The 10,724-nt window shown below is 38.8% G+C and overlaps 1 protein-coding gene across 1 annotated transcript; it reads left to right on the plus strand.

Moving 5' to 3' along the window:
• The first annotated feature begins 2,643 nt into the window (after window positions 1–2,643).
• LOC139114200 (acetylcholinesterase-like) lies at window positions 2,644–10,277 on the plus strand. The gene is made up of 3 exons (XM_070675778.1): window positions 2,644–5,294; window positions 7,908–8,188; window positions 8,931–10,277. Exons 1-3 carry the CDS (start codon window positions 3,745–3,747, stop codon window positions 9,047–9,049), a joined length of 1,950 nt encoding a protein of 649 aa, XP_070531879.1. The 5' UTR covers window positions 2,644–3,744; the 3' UTR covers window positions 9,050–10,277.
• Window positions 10,278–10,724: the final 447 nt, after the last annotated feature.

A 10,724-nucleotide genomic window follows, 5' to 3' on the forward strand; every position in this document is an offset into this window, starting at 1 on the left:
GATCTATTGATCCCTTAGTCGATATGCCCGCACTGCAACCTAAATACTCACAAGGTATGCAACACAGTCACTCGAAAAACACGCCACCCGATTTGTCAACTGGCCATGCGCTCGCACAAAACATTCAGAACTACACTCCCATATACCTAGTTGGATCACAAATTTAACCATCTCCTCGAAAATCATGCCGAAGAACGTGTTGCAGGCCACATTTCACTGTGCTTGGTCTCAAAACCCGCCGATTTCTTCAAGATGATGCGAGTAACACGTTCATCGGCGTGATTTTTGAGGAGATGGTTAAATTTGCGATCCAACTATGTATATGGGAGTGTAGTTCTGAATGTTATGTGCGAGCGCATGGCCAGTTGACAAATCGGGTGGTGTGTTTTTTGAGTGATTGTGTTGCACACCTTGAGAGTATTTAGGTTGCAGTGGCGGGCATATCGACTACGGGATCGATAAATCGAGCCGAAAATCGATCTACTTAGCAGACTACCCAGCTAAGGAGCGTCTGTGTCTCGCCATTGGGTTCTGTTATTTTTGTACAAAAATCAATACCTTGAACGCTGAGTTTCGTCGTGTGAAGTTAGGCGCAGTGATATATTTTTTATCATGTTCCATTTTTGTAATCAGGTTTGATGAACAATGATGATATTGAATTCTCGTTAACTAGTCGCGCCACTTCCCTGGTTCTGATTGCGTACTGCGTTGTTTACTCGTTTACGGGTCAAATGTAAGTGTACATGCGGAAAAGTTCTCTCTGAAGTCTTTCGTTGCAATCATGGTGGGAAAAGACACCACAAAATAACCTATGTTTTCATGAAAATTTCAATAGAACGTAAACTTTGTTGAACCTGTGTCCATGAAATCTTCAGTGTCGAAAAGTTATTTCTCGCGCTTGCAAACGGCCAGATTTGGTTTGTATAATAGTAGTATAGTTGCTTACAAACAAAATAGTCTGGGGTATCTGTGTTTATTACATAAGGCAATGGCACAGTGCTCTCGGTATTTACACTGCATGCATTTTTTTGCACTGTGCAAATACCGGTAGTATGGGGGCGCTTCGGTGCAAATATACTGTGCTAATTATAGGTAATAATGGATCTATAATTACCTCGTACAACCTAAAAGATTTTGATGAAGATATATATATACTGGTTACAGCTTCATAAATTATCTATTTGGCACAGATGCACCGTACAATGAAACAAAAGCTAAAAATTGACCTTAAAACTACAGAAAATGCTGCCCGCGAACTTCTTCTGTTGCAGCGATAGTAGCAAATTGAAAGGATATTGTCTCTCGAGCCACGGACTAAGACAAACAGGCCACGAACGGCTCATTAGATTTGGTCAGTTTGTTCATACATTTATCTTTAATTACCTACTGCTTTTCCTACGTCCTTTAGATGATTATCAAGTTGAAGGTTATTTGTCTAACAGACCTGAATAAAATGTAGTAAGTGCATTAACTATTTAAACGTCAGCTAGGTTCCGCTTTATAGTTTTAAATACTGGCGGTAAAACAAGCCGCCTTATTCTTTTCAACTGAGGTTTTCATCGCTCGTAGCTATAAATTCAAATTCAACGGAACTGAATTTCATACCTTCATATTTGTGTTCTTGAAATAACACCCCCCCCCCCGTAACGGTGTTATCTTTATCTATTTTTGTGGTTTGTAAAAGGCATGTCCGTTAATATTAATGAAGACCCAATTTGTAGAAAACACCATATGTGTAGCAGATGTTTAAGCCTTGAACTTTGAAACGATAATACACAAGCCCAGATGTTATCACGTTCAGAGCACTACTCGTGCGTTTTCAAATGCGTTTACAAATGTAACAAAACTTGAGTTTGTAGCAACATGGTTTTATCAGGAGCATTTCACAGTACAGCGCTGAATGGCAAAAGTTAGACGAAAGGAAAAGCCTTAAATTGTCAAAAGTGGCTCCTTACACGAATTCAATAATAGTAGAATTATTCAGAATGCGCTGACTTTGAAAATCCGCACAGCTCATAATTGTCACCTTAATTTATTTATTTATTTATTTTATTTATTCATAATGTACAAATCGGAAAGATGACCAAATAAGGTTGTAATCTTCGATGCCATATGGGGTCCTTTAAATAATAACAGCAAAATATAAAAACTGTAAGGACTAAAAATAATACAAATGCAAATAAAAACAACACTAAAAAGTTATTTTTCTACATTTGCTGAGATGAAAATTTTCAATTGACTTTTAAAAAGATTAAGATTAGTGCTGTATCTTAAAGTGTCTGGTAATGAATTTCAGTGTTCTGCAGCACGCATAGCAAACGTTCTCTGTTCATTTGCAGTACGGAATTTCGGAAGAAGCAATTTCAATGTGGAAACCGCACGTGTGTGATAATCATGAACATTTCTGAGTGGAACGATATAAGTTATAAGTTCAAATAAAAACGTTGCTTGATAGATAAAACACGGGACACTGATGTCAAAAAAGTGCTCTGGATCGTTCTGTCCCCGAGAAAAGGTTATTTCAAACACGATAAGACTCTCTTCCAGGCCTAAATGCAAAGAGCTGAACGATAAATGGTGAATTTGGAAATTTTTTCATTCTGCGTTGCCTCAAAAGATAACTTATTGGAAAAGTTACTGCAATTTATATCAAATTTTACTCGTCGAAAAAACAAAGGCTTATTCTTTACGATGTTAGTGTTGTTTATCTTGTACTGACTCGGCTCACGTATTTTTCTCCTTCTATTCATGCACTTATTCGAGTTGTTAGAGGGTTCTGATGGAAATTGAAAATTCAATTGATGACTCAGATTATCCTTTTGAAATAAAGTTCAATAAAACAACAACAACAATAATAACGATAATAATATGATGGCATATTAAAAAAAACTAGATCCCCATTTGCGTGCGCGTTACCAGCAAAAGCGCCTACAAACGACCTGTAACAGGTGATCCGATAACACATCAGAATATCCTGTCGTTGAACGATGTCGTTCATTTGATCTATGGCGGTGACGTCACACAGCCATGCCCCGACATGTTGATTGACCTCGACCAGCAAGATGGTCACAACGAGGAATGGGACGACGGGGCACCAGCCCTCGCCGTATCTGAGTCGCACGCGCGGTGATTGCCTGCTGATGTCATTTGTCATTCGCAACGTATCAGTGAAGAGTTAACTGATAATTATAAGCACGGTTAATTATAGGCACGGTTATCTGTACAAAGCATGTCATCGTTATCTCTTCAGTTATCTCTTCAATATAACAATGTCGACGGTGCTCTTGTTTAACGTTGTTGCTGCTCTGTATTTCTCTGGGGTGTCCGATTAATCGATATTCACTCAGGCGTCTTTTTTAATTTCGATGAGTAAACTTTATTAATAGCAGTGAAACGCCAGTTTTATTTCATCTCGGAAAGTATGCTGAGCCAGGTTGTCATGCTATGATTGGGAACGTCATTTTAATGCCGAATGGGTGTATACGATTAATTAAAATATGTATGTGGGATGCGTGTGTGATCACGTGATTGCCTCGACATTTTTACGACACGAGTGACAATTACAACTGTAGTCGGTTGTATGGGAGCACACCAACAGCCTCAACATTTGGATATTCTTTCGACGGTCGGGCTAACCTTGGAGTACCTGATAGAGGTTGCATTTGACGTTCGTAATTTTCACCTGATGTCAACTTTTCGTCGACTTAACATTAGTTCTGCGTCAACCACCGACGTTTGAACCTAATGGATGCTTTTGCTTTCGTAACAGCGACGGTTTCCATCGCCGTACTCGTCAGCATGCGCCCCGTTTATGCGTGGGACGGCCCGACCGCCACAGTTGGAAGCGGTGGGCGGCTACTTGGTCGACGTCTGGACGTGCTCGGGACAAAGGTGGACGCTTTCCTTGGGGTGCGCTACGCGGAGCCTCCGGTTGGCGAACTTCGATTCCGCGTGGCGAAGCCCGTGAATGAAACATGGGAGAGCAACAGTGTACAGAACGCGACCGAGTTCGGCAATGCTTGCTGGCAGGTCGATATCAAGCCTCCAGCAAATTTCTCCGGGCAAGCATGGTGGGGTACGACAGACAAAATGAGTGAGGATTGTCTCTTCCTTAATATTTGGACGCCGTATCCTCGGCCCGGAGATGTGCCTGTTTTCGTGTTCATCCACGGCGGAAGTTTCCAGATGGGGGCGACTTCGACGACTGTTTACAGAGGTGAAATTTTAGCCACCGTCGAAAACTGTGTCGTGGTCAGCATGAATTATCGACTCGGCTCGTTAGGTTTCTCGGCCTTCTACACCGAAAACGAGCCAGGAAATCTGGGTCTCATTGACCAAGCGATAGCATTGAGGTGGGTGAAAAGAAACATCGAGCATTTTGGCGGTGATCCTCGTCGCATCACTTTGATTGGACACAGTGCCGGGGCCGCCAGTGTAGGCTTTCATTTGCTCTCGCCTATGATTCGCAAACAGAAGCTCTTCCACCGGGCGGTGCTCCAGAGCGGGACTCCAAACGCTCCGTGGGCGATAACATACAGGAATGAGTCCATGTGGAGAGTCGGTAAAATAGCAAAGGAATTAAATTGTCCGACCTGGTTTGAGTCCGCGGCCATTGAATATGACCAAATTGTCCAGCAAACGCTCTTATGTTTACGTCACAGAAAACCGCAGGATTTTTTCTCAAATCTACATTCCATACCTGTGTTGAATACAGTGATAGTTGACGGAAATTTTATTCCGATGGACCCACAAAGATTGCTTACTTTACATGGATTGGCGGGTAAGAAAAGACGAATCCCCCTGCTCATCGGTACTGTGAAAGACGACGCTGTGATGAATATATACTTCGACGAGTTTTCGATGTCAGCAGACATTGACAAGGTTCGCTACACGTACGACGAGCAGACATACGAACTTCACGTGAATCTGCTTCTGTCTTACCCGGGACAACCGGTAGCAGACGCCGCTGCTTTCCAATACAGGGACTGGTCCGATCCTGACAACGGCGCCCTGCTCCACCGCGGTGTCATCGACATGTGGAGTGACTTTTGCATTCTGTGTCCGCTGAAAGAATTCGCAAGCTTCTACTCTAGGACAGGCAATGACGTATTTGCGTACACATTCAACCATAGACCTTCCAATAGCCCTTATCCAAAATGGATGAATATTCTCCATGGTGATGACCTTAGCTTCACCTTAGGGCGAGCTCTGGATGCGGAAGACAATCTAACCGACGATGAAAAGAGACTGAGTCGAAGAATAATGAGATACTTAGGAAACTTTGCAAGAAGTGGGTGAGTACTCTCCCCCAAAATATTCCATTGTTCTTTATTTTAAATCAACTCAGTTAATTCCATAAACAAAATAGTGTTCAAACTCGTTATATCAGTTTTATTCTTTATCTTTCTACCTAAAACACATGGAATGTACGTATGCATGGCATGTGCATGACAGTATGAAGATGTGTATGGATGTATATATGACAGGATGGATGGATGGATGATTTGCATGTATCTATGTAAGCTACACTTTTATGAAGGGATATCTTTCGCCGTGAAGTATCTTTCTGGTAATGCAAGGTCTCCTGGGGTAACACTTGGACAAGATAGCCCTAATAACAAGGAAATAGGTATTCAATATTTATACTACGTATGCTGATTGTCGGTGTGTATGCGATGTATTTTTCTACCTGGCTGTCCTAATCTTCACACTTGCACAGTTAATACAAAATATATATAGTTGATTATGTTAAAATGTATGTTCTCCTGTAATTATATGTGTTCACGTTACAAGCAATAACACTCTACTTTGGCAACGAGCACTGTAATCCGTATACTTATATATATATATATATATATATATATATATATATATATATATATATATATATATATATATATATATATATATATATATATATATATATATATATATATATATATATATATATATATATATATATATATATATATATATATATATATATATATCACTCTATGAGTTGACGATGAGAAGTCAGGGCACCGGACTCATCTAAAATAGAATGGCGAGTCTGCGACCTGGGTAAGTCCCCAGTAAGGGACTCTCTATATAAGCATATAAGTTCGACTACGGTGTTGTTTCCCCTGCGCGAAATCACCGAAACCAAAAACACTTTACAGATTTATTAATGATTATTCGATTTTATATATTAAATATTTAAAAAAATACAAGACTGAACAATGCCAGTGTGTTTCCCTCGCTATCCCCCTACAGAGTATCAATCAAACATTCCATCATCTGTTCGTGTTCAACCTTAATCTCCTCTAGTAATTATTGTTGCCGATTACGATCACTGAAGCAGAAGCTTATCGCCCTGAATTGAATAATTAGTTTGCATGTAATAATGTAACAAATCATGTGGTGTCCATTAGAGCCTGCGACAGGACACTTAACTCCTCATAGCTTCTTTGCGAATGGACAGTGTAATCAGCGATGTTTCATTAGTCGAACAACAATGGAAGCTTTTGTCGTTTTCACCAAGCATGTCATCGGTCATATTTCATCACATATCATTCGTCACTTCTTCACGTCGTCAACTCATAAAGTGTTCGAGTTCTGGTTTGTGTCACTTGCGATACAAAACATGGAAAATATCGAAAAACCGGATTCTTCACCACTGCAATATCCAAATATGTAATTATCAAAGGGAAGAGTTGCTAGAACGTCGTTAAAAGGGCTCAGCAGTGAGGATTCCTCACGGAAACATAGTGATATGATTATTTTCAGAGCATTCGACTTCTACGAATGAGGAGACAGATGTCATTACTGTTTTCCTAAAATATTATCTATTACACCTACATCGTACGGTTAAACTATTGAAGATTTTCACTCGCTTTTTATTTTCAATGAAGATAACGGAGAAAATATACCTTACTTATAAGAGTCTGTCCAATAATCTGATGTGACGTTTGGCAAGGAAGACACATACATCATCAACTGCGGACATTTACATTGCGGTGAATTTCTTGGTGACTTTGCACATCTTTAGGAAGGAAATGACGTGCTCAATCTTAATGTGACACCAGTTAAATCTACTATCCTCCATTAGCAGTTCTCCAATTGAGACCTTTGTCATTAGTCAAACAGAAACAAGGAAAGTGTCATTGCATTGTGACAGTACACCGCGAGATAACAATCGCCAATATCTCAACATGAAAAAAATATAGCAGTGTTATGTTAAAGAAGATACATGCTCATATATAATAAGTATGAGATATCAATTAAGCCCTGTAATGTAATGTTGACATCACTTGATATTTTTTTGTTTATTGACCGAAAATTACCATCTGTTCGAATGGAACTCTCGTCTAAAGTTGGAAGGCACGGTTACGACAGCCGTTATGCGATAACAGAAATTATATTTACCAGTATGTTGACCATGAAATACAGTTGTCTATAGTAATGGTCGATACGTGAAAATGAGAGTGCAATATTTGCGATAAAGCACAGCGTGAACACGAGCGAGATATCAGTCAGAGAAAATAAAGAAACAATTCACGTATAAATTCTATTATACTTTCCAAATACAATTTCGTAATAACAGACCTAAACGACGGGCATACCACTCGGTTTTGACAAGTTCACTTTATAGATGCACTCACATTACTCGTGCATTTTTCATATGAACTGCTAAAATGGAATGATAAACCGTCGCTAAGGATGGTTTATTGCCTGACAAGTACCAAAATGTCTCAAAATGAGACGAATGACGCTGTAACAAATCGATGGATTATATATATATATATATATATATATAATATATAATATATATATATATATATATATATATATATAATTATATATATATCTTAAATGATTTCTTATCAAATAATTCACTTTGACTAATTTCTAATTTTCTTTGACAGAGACCCGAACGAGCCTGAAGAATTCATGATTAAAGTGCAAAATTGGCCAAAATACAGAGATGAAAGCCCTACCTACCTAACACTGGATCAGGCTTTAGTTGAGAACAGCGCCCTCGTCGGCCAATTCGGAAGAGTGACGCAGTGCGCTTTTTGGAGTCAACTGGTGCCGAAATTAGTCAATGAAATGGATAGAATGCGAAAGTCCTCTTTTCGTCCATACTTTACGCCTGGATACCATCCAATGTTTCTAGGTTACGCCTATTATGAAAACGAATCCGAAGGTTTGGAAAAACGTTTTCTTTTGAAATTGTCACGCATTTTTTTATTTCCTGCACTGGACACGTTAACTGACCAAATAACTAACTAATGATGAACTGACTCAATAAAACACCGAGCTGAATCACTTGTTTCCCCGACAAAGAGCAAAGCCCTAATAAAAGGGAAAAACTATGATTTAGCGATTTTTGTGTAGTTCAAACATACTTTGCTGACGTCACGAATTCAAATATCGTCCTTCAACTTCAGCACAGAAAAAAAAGGTTTAAGAATAAGAAACAGCTTGTGGTGCTTACGCCCCGGCTCGGAAAGACCAGGATTGCGATTAACTAAGTCACTACTAAAATCAAGTTTCTTACTAATTTGTTCTTTGAAATCCAATCGTGATATGTGATACATGATATCTTGACAGTAAAGCCATTTTTTGTTTGTAACAAGAGATCGATCGGATGATAGGCGTTTCCTTTATTTTACTTGTGACCTAAAGGAGTAAACCCCTCTGACCGTACGTGTGTAACGCATAAACAACAAAGGCGAATGCGTCTACCGTTGTTCTGTGTATTTCACATTTGCCTCGGGTGTTCATTTACATGACGTAGCATGGCCGACAAGGCTATAATTTTCGTGGAAAGGGGATTGTCTTATATTCACAGACTTTCGATAACAACAGAAAAGAAAAACAATTGGCTTATCAATCATTAGCCAGCATACTAGCTAATCGTCCCTTTCTATCTTTCCTTTTTCCAGAAAATGTACTCATACGGACACTCAATGCTACCTGTTCAAAAGCACATCAAGTGATATCGACTTATCTGGGCGTAGCAGCTGTTCTTTTCGCGACAATTTCATGTTCCAATTTTTCCTAGACGATGGCACAAGGCATTCGGAACATGCAAAAGAGAGCTGAAATCCCGTTCTAGTGCTTGAATGTTAGATTTTCACGGGAGAAGATCTCAACCTCCAAATTGTTGGAAAACATGTCAGGCATTCTAAGCTCGTTTTGTCATGGTTAGATTACAACCAATCAATCAATCAGTGCACACATACTGTGCACATTTATTTGCATTTGAAGGCTATCGACCCATATACAAAGGGGTCTTGTCATATAAGACACAAGATGCTTGCACAACAACTCTAAAAAATACGAAAAAGTATCATCCTCCGAGCAAAATACTGCAATATACGGGCACTTACTGTAAATATTACTAAATGTTACACCTTTTTAGATGACTTCGAAACTGATTCTCTAAGTTTAAAGGCCTTGTAGATATAATTACAAAGCTTAAAGGTTACAGTAGGGTTTTTTCTCTCATTATTTTCAAAACCTACAGAAATTCGGTTCCCTAATTGCATAATCTGGAAAATATTGGGGAAATTACGTAACTGGCAGAGTCGCGGCATGTTAAAAGTTCGGCTCCAGCAGAATTTCTTACAAAAGTCAAAATTGTGGACTTTGATTTCAAGAATTTTACCTTCAGAGTCAACCGATATGTATATCTCGTCTCTTCCATATATAATGGGTGTAGAAATCGCCTAGTACCGTGCCAAAATCGGAGATTTTTCTGGTGGGAACCCAGGTAGACGAGGAGACCAGAGCAAAGATGACCGCCAATGTCATTCCTTTACTCAACTGCTAGATGTTCCTGGTCATAGGACTTTGTCTCGTCGGACTGTTAGTCATAGCTGCAGGGCAATGTCGAAAGAAATCCTAGTCCAAAACTTCATTCGTCTGGGACATGTACAGAGACAGGTTTCGAACCAGCGACAAACGAAGACATCGTGCGTATCATGAAAAAAATCGACACAATTATTATTAAATCACAACACGTAAGTCAAAAGCTCGAATTACTCCAGAATAGAATGGATGGCATTGATGACGAAATGTCAGATGTACGGGAAAAATTGCAACAAAGTTCAGTTTAAATTCCCCCATTGAATGATCGAATTCATTAAGGTTTTATTAAAAATTAATTCGAAAGCGTATTATTTTTGATAAACCTGTTTGAAGTAATATCGTAGGCTGAAACAAAGTAACGTTTCATTTTCGGTTGTTATGTCTGTCAGCATGTCCGTAAAATTAAATTTCAAATGAAATCATGAAGTGATTTGCTGTAATATACAGGTGACGTGTGGTCTATTTACATGCTCAGTAAATGATATTTCATGTTTTTTGTTTGTAACCAAACGGGGTTTTGATGACACTGTGTCAATAACGGTAAAAGCAAGTGTTGGACCTTATGATCGTGAGTTTTATCAAGTTAAGACATTCCAGTTTACTATTTAACCCTTGGAGCGCAAAAGTCATTTTTTGTTGCCTTCATAAAATATAACATTGTCATTTTTTCAGATTTTTGCCAAAGTTTTGATAAAAAACTGTAGCCAATGAAATTTCACTTGACAGACAAATCCATAAAAATTGGTTAAATGTTGCCCTAAAGTTTGGTGGGTAAAAATTACAGCACTCAAAGGGTTATAGAGTAACATGTGCAAAAATTACATTATCAACAATTGTATTATTTATCAATGCAAACAATTGTATAG

The sequence above is a fragment of the Ptychodera flava genome, chromosome 16, assembly GCF_041260155.1.
Source record: "Ptychodera flava strain L36383 chromosome 16, AS_Pfla_20210202, whole genome shotgun sequence".
Taxonomy (NCBI): domain Eukaryota; kingdom Metazoa; phylum Hemichordata; class Enteropneusta; family Ptychoderidae; genus Ptychodera; species Ptychodera flava.